At 35.7% G+C, this 16,417-nt stretch overlaps 1 protein-coding gene across 8 annotated transcripts in view; it reads right to left on the bottom strand.

Moving 5' to 3' along the window:
* Positions 1-5,702: 5,702 nt before the first annotated feature.
* The window catches only part of PAX6 (paired box 6), a 28,218-nt gene continuing 17,503 nt past the window's right edge, over positions 5,703-16,417 (bottom strand). For 7 of the 8 annotated variants that reach the window (XM_032220577.1, XM_032220586.1, XM_032220602.1 and 4 more), the window contains 6 exons: positions 15,825-15,983; positions 14,899-14,981; positions 14,120-14,270; positions 13,762-13,877; positions 8,210-8,360; positions 5,703-5,788 (listed from right to left, as the gene is read on the bottom strand). In XM_032220577.1, coding sequence (XP_032076468.1) covers positions 5,703-5,788; positions 8,210-8,360; positions 13,762-13,877; positions 14,120-14,270; positions 14,899-14,981; positions 15,825-15,983 — 746 coding nt within the window. The remainder of the gene's footprint in view (positions 5,789-8,209; positions 8,361-13,761; positions 13,878-14,119; positions 14,271-14,898; positions 14,982-15,824; positions 15,984-16,417) is intronic. The other variant, XM_032220635.1, reaches the window with a different exon arrangement.

Genomic DNA, 16,417 nt, shown 5'->3' with positions numbered 1-16,417 from the left:
GCTTGATCTTCATTAGATAACATTTATAATTGTGTATTAAACATTTTAATAGTGTATTAAAATAAAATGCAGTTCTTCAACTTTAAATTTAATTTTAAGAGTGTTTGGTCACCTTGCACCTGAAATCAGTACAGGGTGTCCTAAAATAATGTTATTCTTTGCAAAAAATTTGAAATCATACTGGTAAAATAAGAATACAAATCCTATCCCACATTTATATGATCAAATAGCTTATGAGTTGGATGTACTCTCATTTTCAGATTATTTGGGAGAAATTCAACGTTTCAGGATAATTGAAGCCTCCTTGATTTTAAGTGACATTTTCAAGTGATACTTTCAAACGTTTTACTGCATTCAAATAACATTAAAGAATCACCATGTTTATGGTATAAAAATATGTTTTTAGTAACATTAATATCAGTGGGCCCCATGGGGAGGGTCAAAATAGTTGAGATATCCATCATGGAATCATACTATAAAAGTCCTTTTATATTTGCAAGCAATGTTGTGCATTTTCTAAAAGGCAGGATCATGACATTGTGGCTGCCCCCTTGCCTATTTTGACATTTTCTCCTTTAGCAATTTTGTTTTTTAAAGATGCATTCTTTCCCAATTCCTACTGACTTAAATTAGATGGTTTCCACTCATTGTCTCCTAGCATAACATTTAATGAACAGACTCATCTGCAAGAAATGTGGGGAGGTCCGGGAGCAGAGACACTGTTTTTGAGGTTCCTTTTTCACTCCACACTTAGAGGCACTTCCCCCATTGCTTTTCAGAGCTCTCCTATCCAAGGAAGCCAATCTGTAGGTCATAACAGACTGTGACAGAAGGGAGGTCCAGGGCAAGTGATCACTATATCTGTTCCATTGTGCGAAAAAGAGTCCTTCCATTCAGAGACATTTTCTGAATCCAGCCTCTTGAACATATTGAAATAATAAGGTCATTAGATGGATTTCCCTTCAGTTACATTGCAAAAAAAAAGTTTATGCAAAAATGTACACAAAATTGCCTGGTCAAGAATATGAGTAGGCCAAGTGTCATTGACTTGGAACTAGCCAATGCAAAGCAGAACTGCAATTATGATTTGAATTTGAGAAAAATCAAGCAAATAGTGATGGGAATAGTGAAGAACTTACAACTCTATGCATATAAAAATTAATAGATGTTATAGTAAGGCTTGCTGGGATTATCAAGAATTGATCATTCGTAATAAAGATTTTTTTTGGATGAACAAAAAACTGCTGCTAATGTACCTAAAGTGTAATGTATTTGGAATTATTTATTTTTTATCAAAATCATCATTAGGTTAAGAACACATAAAATGAAAATGCACATTGCTATTTTCCAGAACTACAACAGAAAAGGTTTAATGAGAGGGGGGAAACGGTTTGTAATGTTAATTTGCAAATATTTATTTTAAAATAGTCTTTTAAAGAGTACCTGCCTGTCATACTCATAATACAACTCTCTTTTTAGCAACCATTTATTAGAATATGAAACTTGGTAAGTAAATCATACCAGATCCAGCAATGCACTTCATCCCACCTGGATTTTAAACTACTGGAGCTTGCTCAGTACACATGATGTGCTTTTTAATTTTATAATCTAGCATGACCTTGAAAAAGTAAACAGTAAAATAATTGGAATGGAAATTCACGCTATTTATTATCTTACATTCTTTCTCTCTACCATTCCCTCTCAGTTAAAGATCTTTGTCTTGTCTTGTCTAGACAAGATTCTTCCAGCACAAAGCTGTGCACAACTCTGATTCTCTAATGCAGTGTTTCTCAACCTTGGTGACTTTATGATGTGTGGACTTCAACGCCCAGAATTCCCCAGCCAGTTGATGTCCGCACAACATCAAGTCTCTTTTGCTCTTCACCAATCCTACAGCCAGTCTTTCATATGACAGTTTTGGACTGCTTTTGAAATGAGGCCTCTGGCAAAAGAACCAAGAACTACTCAACGATCAATTAAACTGTTGTGGCATTTGATTCATCCTGGAACAATAAGTGATTCAGGTGTAGCAGCTGTCTAATCAAACATAAAGAAACTGAAAGACAGAGAAAGACAAGGAGAAGTACAAGCTCTTTAGATATTTTTCATGACCCTTTCAATGAAAAACAATATTGAGTAGACTGCTAAGGACAGTCATGATGCTGTTTCACAGGAGCTGTCTAAAATTATCTATAAAATAACTCTGAAGGTACATCCTTAAGATCGCTTAACACATTTTACCCTTTACCACATTGTAATAACCTATAATCAAGATGCTTAAAAACTGTTTTTACATATTCATTGCCTGTTCAGATATAGCATGCTGATTATTATAATTCTGTTTTAGGTGATACAAAAGACAGAAGAAGAGGAGGGCAGTAAAATTAATTAATCCAGAATAAAACTGTGTGATCTTGTGATATGCCCTAAGACAGGATTTGACTCCATGTTTATACTACCAAAAAGAAGAAAATTATTTCTTCTTCTTCTTCTTCTTCTTCTTCTTCTTCTTCTTCTTCTTCTTCTTCTTCTTCTTCTTCTTCATCTTTTGATAATTTTGGGAAAAAAACCTTCTTGATTAGAGAAAATATTCAAGAGGCCCTGTTTGTTTCTATGTACCATAAAATGGTGTTAATGATAGAATATGTCCATTCTCATTCATAGGTCCAAGAACATTTCCTTCGGGATTGTTTTCGGACATTTAAAAAAGTTAATATTACTTTCTTGAAGACTAGCAATACATCTATACTCATTCTCACAGAATTAAATCCAACTGAGTTCCAGAAGGGAATTCCCAGATATATATATATAAATACACAGAAACACAACTTAAGACAGACTTGTCTTCAAATTTGTTGGCATTACTTTGAATTGCTATGTTTTGCTCAGTATTGGCTGTCTAATCAATCATAGCCATCAACATTATTCTGTACATGAAATATCCTCTTGGTATAAATAGCATTAAAATAACTTGTCAGAAAAAGGTGTTTTGAGTTGTAATAACCTTTTTTTAACTCGGATCCAATGCTGTGTTTTTCAGAGCATATATATATATATATATATATATATATATATATATATATATATATATATATATATATATATATATATATATATATATATATGTTGTATTTGTGCTGATAAATAAATAAAGTAATACAACACAAATGTAACAAAGGCAACAGTAAAAATATTGGGTTTCTGTCTGGATGGTCTCTTGTGATGAGCCGATAGACAGAGAATGGAAGCAGTAAACTTCCTCCCATATTTGGGCATACAAGGGGTTGTGACTCTAAATACACACACACACACACACACACACACACGTATGTGTGTGTTTGTGTGTGTGTGTTTTATTTGTGCTGATAAATAAATAAAGCACAAATTAAAAAAACACAAATATAACAAAGGCAACAGTAAAAATATTGGGTTTCTGTCGTGATGGACTCTTGTGACGAGCCGATTGACAGAGAATGGAAGCAGTTAGCTTCCTCCCATAATTGAGGCATACCAGGGGTTGTGACTTTAAATATATATATATATATACACACACACACACTGTATATATTAAAATTCACCATCCTCATTTCAGTGCATGTGAGAGTGTGTGCTGTAATTAAACCTGTGCTATACCCTCTTGCATTTACCCTGAAAACAGTTTGTCTCTTTGGATGCTTTCATAGAACCAGTAAACTACAGTAAAATCTATTTTAAGGTAACTACACTTTTTTTCTAAATTATAGAAAAATCACTGATTCCGACATTGTATTATGGAGGAGAAAGAGAGAATGAATCTCCCCTATCTTTTAAAAGGATTGCTTGAGGCGTTTCCCTTAAGTTGCAGGCTTCCGGGGCATAATTTTTTACACATCATCAGATCTCTTCTTTCATGCAGTGTTGTAAGTAACAGCTGGATCACAATGAACTTCCTTCATAGATGTAAGAATGTTTATATTCAAACTGCCAAAGACTAAAAGCTTTTCACTTTCACTGACCAGTCACAATCTACATTGTTGTGGTATCCTTATTTCTTTTCTCTAATTGTTTCTTGATAATGCACCTTTTGATCCTTGTGCATACATGTGCAAAGGCACTAAAATATTATCCAGATTATAAATTCATGGGAAAATTATGTTAAGAAAGTGTGCTTTGTGAATATATGTAGAAATTGAATTCCTTAGAGAATTTTACTTTTGTAATAAACATATCCATTCAATAATTTAAAAAAAAAAGCCTAAAAAAGTTATTTTACAACGAGATATTCCAGTTTAATTCCATTAGCTTTAAACTAGATTTATTTTTTTAAAAAAATTCAGAATTGCAACTTAACTGAAATAACTAGAAAATGTTTGTCTTTTCTCTAAATTCAAATTTATCCAACATAATTTAAAATGTAATTCTTATTTAAAAGTTATCTGTTTTTCTTTATTAAATATTTATTTATATAATATTTCATTGCAATTGAAAATTATATTATTATTATTATTAAAATAAAGCTTTCATAAATAAGTCTGATGTTCTAGCAAAAACTTAACTTTTCAACTGAGATTCCAAAATAAGTTATAAAATCTATAAAAATTACTTTGAATGCTCATTTTGAATGCTCATTTTCAACTGGCAAATGTTATTGACAAAGGATTTATTTGTGTGTGTGTGTGTGTGTGTGTGTGTGTGTAAAAAAATAGTTAAACCCTAACAAAGAACAAAATTTGCCACACCACACTATTAGGTTAAAAATAAAATAGTATAATAAAGGAAATACAAAGGCTTTGGCATGGTTTTTACAATCAACAATGGTTAATTTTGATATGTCGTTGTGAACAACTTCAAAACACTTAAGTTTAAAACTCTTGCAAGCACTTTTAATTGATTAGGAATGAATTCTAGATGCACAAAATGATTGGACTGTGAACAGTAGTACAACTATAGCTAAGAACAATTAACTTTTGCTGACCAAAAAAGAAATGTTTGATGCATGAAAATGTGTGTAAAACATCTATAGAATATTCTTGTTGAATATAAATGAAATTAACTTTATTATAGAAATCATTCTGGGAGATTTCTAGGGAAGACAAATACTTACATTTTGACATAAAACAAATTGGATTATATCGGAGACACAATCTACCCTTTTCCTATCAAACTTTTCTTCTTTGAAGTTAACACTATGTTTGCAAATAAGCATCATCTGTTTATAACCTTTGGAAATTTCAACAGATATTTTCCTTACAGAAATATACTCTGAATTGTTCCCGGTTGAATTATATGCAGTGAAATAATATAGACTTGGAGCATAGTCTGGAATCTATGAACAAATTGGTAGAAGTTTTTGATACAGTTTGATAAAACTCTTAATTCATGGCAAAGGTTGTTGATCATGGCTTCCTTTAAAAAAAAACTTCATGACCAACACAAAAGCAAACATCCATTCAGTCTACATTGTTCTTTCATTATAACATATAAATGCCCATTTACAAATAATACACCAAAATGAATAAAAGTTTGGATACCAAAATGAAGATTTGTTCCAACTGATATAATTCCTTCAGTATACAAAGGTCCATGTTAAAGTCTTTCCTCGTGTGTTACATCATAGGATGCAGTTGCAGTACAGAAATATGTGGAAAGCCATTCTTCTTTTAGAAATACAGATCAACCTCCAACTGATGTCCATATAGCCATTTGCAAAATCAGCCCACGATTTACTGTAACCTTGGCCAGTACTGAGACATATCAGGTTCACTGCCAGGAACTTGAACAGGAACTGACACTCCAGGAGAAATTAAACCTTGAAGAAGGGGAAAAATGTGTTTGGATGCATGTTTACAGATCAATTGCTGGATAACTGATAAGACGATAGAGAGTGGGGGAGGGAGGGAGGGAGGGAGGGAGGGAGGGATGTTAGGTAGATATGAGAGATAGGTAGGTAGGTAGATAGACAGATAGAGACAGACAGCAGACAGACTTGTCCCTATAACAAAGGGCACTTTGGGAAGCCAATGAATGAGAACTGGAACTTAAAGTGTTAAGGCACTGAGCATTCTCATATGCTCAGTGTGATCACTTCAAGAACTTCTATGCATGCACAGATATCTTTGTGAAATGACAAGAGATTTTATTTTGGCATTGAATCCTGGCAGAGGTTCTATCTGTGTATGTATATCAGTGCCCGGATCATATACATTTCTCTCACTTCCCAACCATCTATTCCAATAGTTTATATAATAATAATTATTATTATAATAATATGATTATGTCCATCTAATGGTTGAAAGATATCCAGAAGTACAACATATATGCAAGGATTGGGAGAAGTAAGATAATGTAACATTGTATTCAGTGCAATTCACTTCTGTAATAGATAAATATCTGCAAATTACATTTTTTCTTTATATTATTCCTTTAAAAAGAGGCTAACAATTGAATAAATAAAAGAGAGAAGCATCATACAAGAAGGAATGTGAATCATCAAAATCCACATAATGATATGTTAATATATAACATATAAATAGTGTATTGTTTATTTGGGGTACAACACAAGCACAACTTAGTGTACAAGTGAAACTCGAAAATTAGAATATCGTGCAAAAGTTCATTTATTTCAGTAATGCAACTTAAAAGGTGAAACTAATATATGAGATAAGACTCATTACATGCAAAGCAAGATAGTTCAAGCTGTGATTTGTCATAATTGTGATGATTGTGGTGTACAGCTCATGAAAACCTCAAATCCACCATCTCAGAAAATTAGAATATTACATGCAATCAATAAAACAAGGATTGCACATTGAATAACACAGGACCTCTGAAAAGTATAAGCATGCATATGTACTCAGTACTTGGTTTGGGCCCCTTTTGCAGCAATTACTGCCTCAATGCGGTGTGGCATGGAAGCTATCAGCCTGTGGCACTGCTGAGGTGTTATGGAAGACCAGGATGCTTCAATAGCAGCCTTCAGCTCTTCTGCATTGTTCAGTCTCATGTCTCTCATCTTTCTCTTGGCAATGCCCCATAGATTCTCTATGGGATTCAGGTCAGGCGAGTTTGCTGGCCAATCAAGCACAGTAATCCAACATTCATTGAACCAGGATTTGGTGCTTTTGGCAGTATGGGCAGCTGGAAAATGAAGTCAGCATCCCCATAAATCTTGTCTGCAGAAGGAAGAATGAAGTGCTCCAAAATCTCCTGGTGGACGGCTGCGTTGACCCTGGTCTTAATGAAGCACAGTGGTCCAAAGTCCTGTTGCTCAGTGGTCCAAAGTCCTCTTTTCTGATGAGAGCAACTTTTGCCAAAAACTGGCTCAATGACCGTGAGATTACTGTGCTTGATTGGCCTCTCCGTTCTTCCTCCATATTCTGGGTTCTTGGTTTCCAAATGAGATGCAAAAGTTGCTCTCATCATAATTATGACAAATCACTTGATTTGAACTATCTTGCTTTGCATGTAATGAGTCTTATCTCATATATTAGTTTCACCTTTTTAGTTGCATTACTGAAATAAATGAACTTTTGCACGATATTCTAATTTTTCGAGTTTCACCTACATAATAATTAAGTTATAAGTCTTTGAAAATTTAATTATTTAGATAGACAAAATGTATTTGATTATTTGTCAGAACAATAAAAGGATTGGTCTACAAAATTCCGTTACAATGACCTTTTGGCTAAGATCAAATATACAGCAGCATCTGTTCCTCAACTGAACTGAGCTTTATCTCCCTGAATTTCTTAATATTTATCTCTTCCACTATGGAGACAAAAGGGAATTAAATCTTGCCACATGTTTATCTGAGAAATTTATTATTATTGTACCATTATATTATATGATTATAAACATGGGTTTGCACCTGTGTGCATCTTTTCATATTGAGATACCCTCCTTTCACCAAATTAGTAGAGAAACACAAAACCTATCAATTAGTCTACATGGTTAAAGAAGTGTTGAACTACAGTATTTGCATTAATGTATAAATGATTTACATTAACAGTGAATTTCTAACAAAATAGGACTTTCTTTTTCGTTAGGCTATTTTATTCATAATCAACAATGATATCTAATCTAATCTCTTATACACATATGTTACTTCCTCTCCTTTTCTTTAAGAGTTGATAACAAGTCATCAGGTTTTGGCCAAAGGAATCAAAATGCCAATTCATGGGTAAGCACTCCTCATAAAATATCTCTGATGAAGATACCAATGGCAGCTTACCTGTTGAAGTGGTTCCAGAGGCGCCCATTGGCTGGCTGTTCATATGTGTCTGCATATGAGGAGGGGTGTATGTATCATAGCTCCTTCCATTTACTGATGGACTTGTGGGCAACATGCAAGAATAAGAGGAAGTCTGGCTGGGTACTGGGGGCTGCAGGGGGGGAAAAGACCAATATCATGTTCATTACTTCTAACATCATTTTACGTTTCCTTCTTTCTTTTGTTTTTTAAACAGATGGTGCAAATGTAATTTCCACAAACTTGTGCAATGTTCATATTTACTGATTTGTTCCACTATGTTGGATGAGCTTTATGTTGCAACAGGGAAGATTGGTGCCCAGCTGCATTTTCTAGCATACAGAGGTTGGCTCTGTTTGCCAACACAACTGACTCAACTTCTCCCCAGGGCAATAAACTCTCCCTGATGTGCCAGCAGACACTGACATGCATCAATAAGGCAGCCACGTAAAGGCCATTTTTAAGTCCTCCCACTCACCATAAAGCAGGCTTAGAGTTCGTTTTCCCCCCATTAGAAAAAAAATAATGGGAGGTGGAAACATTGATGGCCTAATTAGGTTCAGTGCCACTGTGGATGGAGTCAGAGGGAGGGCTTTCCCAAGCTGACCCCTTTTTTCAATTCACCGCCAACCCTACCCCATTTGTGATGGTCTCAGAGGGTGAAAAGTAGAAAGGAAACAGTGACACAATGCCTAGAAAAGCTGCATTTCTGCAAGGCCCTTCTGCAGCTTTGTGTCTGTTTCAGAGACAAAGGGTTACTTCTCTGTTAACCCTTTCAAACCATGTTTTCATGGAATTATTGACTGGGAGAGGGGAGATTAGTTCATCCTGAATCTTTCTAGGTTAAGTTTCCAGGTTAGTTGACAAGCTTATGATGATGGCACAGCCCAGCCTCTGCCCAATTAAACACATCATGGGAAACAGACCCGTGGCATCTTTTCATTTAAATTGTAGACACTGCTTTCCTATGTACGGATAAAGTCCCCTCCACCTCTATTTTCATAAACAGAATGATACAAGTGAAAGCTTTCGGAACATTCTCAAACTAAGGAACTAACAGTGAAGCATGTCGATTCAGAACTATAACTGAATTAGAATTTAGGAGAAAATATGGATTTTTCATGATTGTTCTAAGTTCCCATCCAAAGCATCTACTCTATATTAATAATAGGCCATCTATATTTCCAGTTTGCAAGTCTTGTCTTCCTTCATCCCAAAAGGAAGGAATGTATTTCTCACCACATTTAGATTACATTCTGGAGCATGTAGAAACCTGGGGAGAAGGTGACAAAAGAAGAGAAATGCCCAGAGAGCTAAGAGGAGTCCATTTGTGTAATTTTCATTTCATTCAAAAGCGCAACAGATTTTTCATCCAAATCTCGCATGCCTCAGCCTTCCATTTGAAAGATACTGCCCTATGTAGAATATCAGTCATCTGGATAGGCATGAAAGCTGCATCGGTAACACCGGCATCACTTTTCAATTGGTGCCTTTTCTTCCATATATGCTACATCTCACTTCCTATAACTTCTAGTCAGCATGAAGCTGGGATTTATGAAAACTGAAACTCTGATATATTTTGCTGCACCTGATTACAAAAAGGACAGAACTTTAAGTGCAAAGTATTTCATTTTGTGACATAATTCTATGCATATTGCTCCTAAAGCAAAGTTTAGTATTAAGTAAATTTAAATTGATCTGTGTGTATGTGTGTATACAATATATATTCAGTGTATGTGTGTGTATATGTGTATATATATATAATATTGTGTGTGTGTGTTGGTTATTGGTTATTACAGAGGCATATATAGCATGATAAATTTTCCAAGTATAATCATATAAAATTCCAAGTATTATCATATATACTTCCAATAATTTGTCCCACTAAATTTTCCTCATTGATAGAGCTATCTTCAACAGTTGAAGATGGAAGCTGCGTGAAATATTTAAAAGATCTCAAAGTATTTAATCCCTAAAAAGGTTTTTTTGTATTCACAGACATAGGTTCTAACTTCTGAGGTTTGCAAATGTAGGGATTTTTTTTATGCTAAACTTTTTAAGGCGTTCTATAAGACAGTGGTTCAAGCTCATCTATTGAGTATCCATAACTTGCTATCTTCCTAAGAATGCAACAATGATTCAGGGCCTAGGAATGTGTTCTTTTCTTGAGTAGTAATCTGCATGCTTACAAGCATGAGGGTTAGCAGCAACATTCATTTCATCACAGCTATTTAGAACTGCAGGTGCTGCTCACATCCTCTGCTTCCCCTTGGGTATTTCTAGGGTGCCAATAGCCATGGTGTCTCATCAGCAAGGTGTAAGTCTGCTAGCACGCTAATAAGCTCTTTCTCCACAGCAGCTCTATACTAATGAGTTTTTCTAGTTAGATACATTTTTAAACGGATATGTTTTTCCTTTTACCCAGTTGAAACTGTTTGCCTTTTGCATTCAGAGTCTCTGGATGATTTAATCAAATCCTTTTGTCCATTTCCCAGGCTACTCTATTTGGGATAAGAGTTGGGAAACTCTTCTTCAGGATCTGCCTACTTTTTTCTATTATATACTAGGGTGCACACTTTAATGGCTGAATGTAATGACAAACTAAAAATTAGAATAGAAGTTGGGCTGGACCAGAAACCAATTTGGAGAAGGAGAATTCTTAAGAAGTAAAATAGTGTTTCAACCCTCTCTGCTATGTTTAGGACATCCTTAGTTTACTGTTTAAAAAAATCCCCCAAATAAAACAAAAAATTGAGTACACTTTACACTTCTCTTTCAATGATTGCTGAAATTTTTGTGCTACTTTGATTACTTCTACAATTTTGTAATCAGTTTGATATTTTAAAGAAATGTGGTTGAATGGATAGGGTAGGTACCATTCAAGCATTTCCAGGAATCTAAATGCAGTCCCAAATCAATGCTAGCAAAACAACTGTGAGCCTGAATTTACTGTCCTCACTAGAGAAAAATGGGATTACATTGAACTATTACCAAAACTGATCAGGCAATTCGCAGCAAGCCATTGCATTACAACAGGCATTCCATTACACCATACTATATAGGTTCAACAAAAGAATCAAATATTCAGACAACCCACCAGCATCACTCAAACAACCATTCCAAATGTTATCAATTCCAAATGTTCCAATTCCAAATATTATCAAGGTATCTTTAATGGCCTCTGACTTACATTCAGTGGAAATTTCTTTTCTTTGAATCAGTATCACTAATCACAGTTCAATAAAGACAAAACACATGTAACGGTCTATACTGGACTGCATGTTTTGCACATGAGTCAGGTCTACTAATTTTCTAGTAAAAGATTCTTGCCATGGGGGCCCGAGAAAAATCATTATGGATTCTTGAAAGTCAACAAAACACTCTTTAGTTTCACATTCCTGTTGCTTAAGTGAGGTTGCATGTTTGAGATCAGAGCCTAGAAAATTTATCTTTCAAGGGTCTCATAGCCAATAGAATTGGGATTATAAGAATATGATTTCAAACTTCATTGATATTAATCTTGATTTTTTCAGATTAAATTAATTTGATTAATAACTGCCCATGTTGTCTACTGTGCAATACCATCATACAAGCACTAAAATTCTATGCACATATTTAAAAGAAGGAACATTTTAATGCTTAGAAGAAATACATTCCCAAAGTATATATGTAATCTCAGCCAGTGTGGTGTCATGGTTAAAGTGTTGGACTAGGACCGCAAAGACCCAAGTTCAAGTCCATTCTCAATTATGAGAACGCAGTGGGTGACTCTGGGCTTTGCACAATCTCATATCCTAAACTACTTCACAAGTTTGTTCTTGTAGGGAATAACTAAGTAAGCTGTTTCAAGACAAATTGGCAGATAAATCTAATTAATGAATAAATAATCAAGAAGTGTCAACTCTGCTGGCCAAAAAGCAGTACAATAATACTATGATTCCCACAGGAACATAAAGCCCATTTCAGGATGATTTGGAATGGCGAACTCACTGCAATCCAGAGAAATTGAAAGCAGCTAGCCATTGGCAACTTGTTCAACTTATTTCACTTAAAGCAAATCTGGAAATCCTATACTGCAGTACACCATGGCCATAGCTATGGTACAAAGGAGTAGCAAAGGGAGGTGCACTTTTGTTCTTGATCGTTATTTACAGAGGTGGGTTTATACTGGTTTGGACTGTTCGGCTGAGTAGGAAGTAAAGAGACCTGGGGCCTGCCATGCCCCAGAACCAGTTCTATCGGCGGCGGCACCATCTTGATTTTCGTTGCAGAAATGTAATTTTTCCCCTTTTCTAACATTGTGTACATACACAAAAAAATCTGGCAGTAATGCCGGCAACAACCCACCCCTGGTTATTTACCAGTTCACAATTACACTTTGCTGTTCTTATTTCATTTATTTCCACAAAATGTGAGCTCCACACTGAGTAATGAACCTGAACCACATTGTATCAACACTAGTTCTGCCAATGTTTTGTCTCAGATAATGTAGATAAATCAACCAGAAAGAAGTAATCTACATCTTTGCTTGAAAGTTTTAGATGTTTGCCTTCTAGGTTGCAACTCAGAATCGCTGTAGGAGCTCTGAGCGCCAGCAAAAGTTGCTGAATTTCACCTTTCCTAGGAAAATTTCTATCATCTTACACACATTTTACAATCATCTAGACTTTAAAACACTTTGCTGAAAGAAAGGCAAGGTTCCCGAAACAAGCAATGTATGGCCTGCTGCCGTGATCCATATGGGACTTATGAGATAAGCCGACTTTGAACATGTGAATGAGACAGTGTTCCTATCACCAATGAATCAGATAAAAATAGTAGGAAGGACAGTATCAAAACATTTGATCCATTTAGAATTAAGTAGCAGGCTGCCTTTTTGCTTTTATACTAAAAGAGAATATATATTTTCTCTTCCTTAAATGAAAGCATGAGTCCTAGTTTTCTTCATCTGGGCAAACCAATTTAAGTTCTAGAGTCTTTTATCGTTACCATAAACTTAAACTATAAAATCTACCAGAGGATCCCAATTTACTTTCTGCCCACATGCTTAAGAATATTTTATCCAGATGAGTGATTCCATTAACAATTGGTAGCTTTATGCATCTGTCATAACCAAGATAGTTAAAAACACAACAAAAAGATGTTTTAATATATTGGTAAATAAAGGAGGGATTCTGATCAGCATGATGATTGGTAGCATCAAAGCATCAACCCCACTCCTTCTCTCTTTATTGTATGTGCATGCACATGTGTGTTTGCATGTGTGTATGTGTGTGTGTGTTTCTATTTGTGAAGGGAGGAAATCTAAGTAGTCATCCAGGCTTTCCCATTTTGTTAAATCAGACTGATAATATGCATAAGATCCCACAAATACTGGATAGATTGCACACTTGGTGATAGCAGCATGATATGGAAAATCCTCTTAACCCTGGAGAAATCTCCCTTATAGTCTAGAATTGTTACTAACTTCAAAGGACAGAGATTCTGCCCAGTGATTACTCAGCTCAGAGAGCATATTAGTGGATTATACTTACTTGCATAGGCAGGTTGTTAGCCATTGTGAAACTAGGCATGGGTGGCAAAGCACTGTATGTGTTTGTTAGCGCGGTGTCTGTTCTGCCCAGCATTGAACCTGATGTGAAAGAGGAAACTATAATAGAATAGATAGATAGAGAGGATGGATGTATTAGTTACACTTTGATCAGATGACTGCATTACTTTTGGCAGCATTCCCCAACTTGGTGGCTCCCAGATGTGACAAACTCTATCTCTCATAATTCCCAGCCAGTGCATTTGGAAGACTCCATGTTGGGTAAGGTTGCAGGACAGCGTTCCATGGAATTGCCCAGAAAGGGTGAGTAATTGCATGATATACTTCTGAAAGCATATTACCCGGTGTTGTGGGTTGTGGGATCGGTTGGTAGACACTTGTGCTAAAACTACTGCTGATGGGGATGTGACTGGGGGTGTTGCTTGCTTGTCTTCTCTGGTTTCTTAGTTTCTCTTCTCGTCTCCACTTTGCCCTCCTGTTGGAAAACCATACCTGCCAATACAATATATTTATCATTAGTTCAGGGAGGAGAAAAACAAATGCATCATACAAAGAAAAAACCCCAGTAATGGGTGTAGGACTAAGAGAAAACATTTGTGAAAATAAGACCATCTTCATGAAGTACTTGCTTCCACCATTTTCATCCTTTACCACATTCATTGGGGCAAAACAGTTTAGCAAAGGCCATGAAAGGTTATCCATGTGTAGCGGACTTTCCAAATAGGAAATGTAGGCACATATTTACTACATCTAAATTAGACCATCTGTCTAGATGAGTTCTAGATGAAAGTGAGCCTGCACACTATTGCTTTAAGAAGGAAGCAGATAACTTCAGTGGAATTTGCATTTATTTTGTTGATTATGTATTATTGCATGGATGTACATCTGATTTTCAGAGTATTTCAATACTATAGGTGGATTGCAACAAAAGAAAATACAGAGGACCAAACTAAACAACCCTTAAAGCAATTAAAATCAGATTTAAAACAATTTATTAAATTATTAACAATGAAAGTCACCTATACCACCTTCTTGAACATGAATACACAGAGAAGAAAAAGAGAAAGGATATAGTCAGGTAACAAGAGTTGAAGAAAACTACTGTATAGTGTTTGAATACCTGTATTCTTGCTTCAGGCAGGTCTATTTTGGCAGCTAGTCTCTCTCTGGCAAACACATCAGGATAATGGGTTCTCTCAAATTCTGTAGAAAAGAAACCCATAGAATTTCCATTAAGATTGTTTTTCCTTTTAACTTTTCTGAATATTCTGAGTGCACTTGGCACTCTAAATCTTTTATGAGGGAAATCATCAGAGGAACGCTTCGAACAAGATCATATAATGCAGGTTTGATTTAAAGTGTGAGATATTATTATTGAATGATTCCTTCCCAATCAAATGATTCATATTAAAATTATTTATATAATTATAGATTGTGTTCAGATAGGAACCAATAATAGGTGCATTTTAGGCAGTTAATAGATAACCCCTAGAGCAGAGGTGTCAAACTCTTGGCCCGAGGCCCAGATGTGTCATGGGCTGGACACACGCACACCTGATTTAGCAAAGGGAAAACATTGCAATATGTCACATGATGACCCCCATGACAACGTGAGTTTGACACCCCTGCCTAGTAACTTTCTCATGCTAACTTTCAAGACAATTTAAAGGATAACTCAGACCTGAAGTCAGTTGAGTTCCAAATCAACTACATTGGGAGCAAGGGAACTGAAGGATGGTAGATTGAGTTTTGTGTATGTTTTATTATCCAAAAAAGTGGGGTGCAATATTGCCTCTGAAAGTCTCATGACAAAGACAATGTAGCTTTGGGATATTTTTGAAGTTCCAGTTCCAAATGCTTGACCTGCTGCTTGTATAATCACTAAGCATCTCTAAGCCATCATAAATATCACATTCCTAGACTTTATCAATGGACATCTGTTCCATGCCTGTCCCAGATTGATAATACCATGCCAAGAGAGAAAAGGCAGGACGGTACATTATGTGTCCTTTGTTCTGACTTTTAGTCATGAAAAACGAGTCTCACCTTTCTCAAGTGCTTCGATTTGTTCTTGGGTAAAGGACGTCCGATTTCTCTGCAACTTTCTTTTCAACTGGAGTCTCATCTGGGCCTCATCTGAATCTTCTCCATTTGAACTGATGGAATTGGTATTTTCGCCCCCTCCTTCTTGTTGAGGGCAGCCATCTGCAAAAGAAAGAGGAAAGCATTCTAAGAAGGTTTGTACTGAACTCACGCCATAGCAAACAAAGCCAATGGACCAATGTCTCAGGACTTCTCTGTTTCGTTATCCCAAAGTGACAATACAGTAATCCAATTGCTCATTCTGGAGAGGTATAACCTATGCTGAATAATAATACTTTTGTGGCTCAATCCATATTTAAACTTTTTTTCCTTCTCTTTAACTCTATCTGATTCTTAGAAATTGGCTGGACAAAGTCCTTGCAATTTTCTTGGCAAAGTTTTTCAGAAATAGTTTTTCATTGTCTTCTTCCTAGGACTGAGAGAAAGTGACTGGCCTGAGGTTATCCAGCTGTCTTCACATCCAAAACACCTCTAGAATTTATAGTCTCCTGGTTTCTAGCCTAGTGCCTTAATCACTACACCAAACTGGCTCCCAT

The sequence above is a fragment of the Thamnophis elegans genome, chromosome 1 (genome assembly GCF_009769535.1).
Source record: "Thamnophis elegans isolate rThaEle1 chromosome 1, rThaEle1.pri, whole genome shotgun sequence".
Classification (NCBI taxonomy): Eukaryota; Metazoa; Chordata; class Lepidosauria; order Squamata; family Colubridae; genus Thamnophis; species Thamnophis elegans.
Note: the sequence above shows the minus strand (reverse complement) of the source record. Positions and strands in the feature narration are given on the sequence as shown.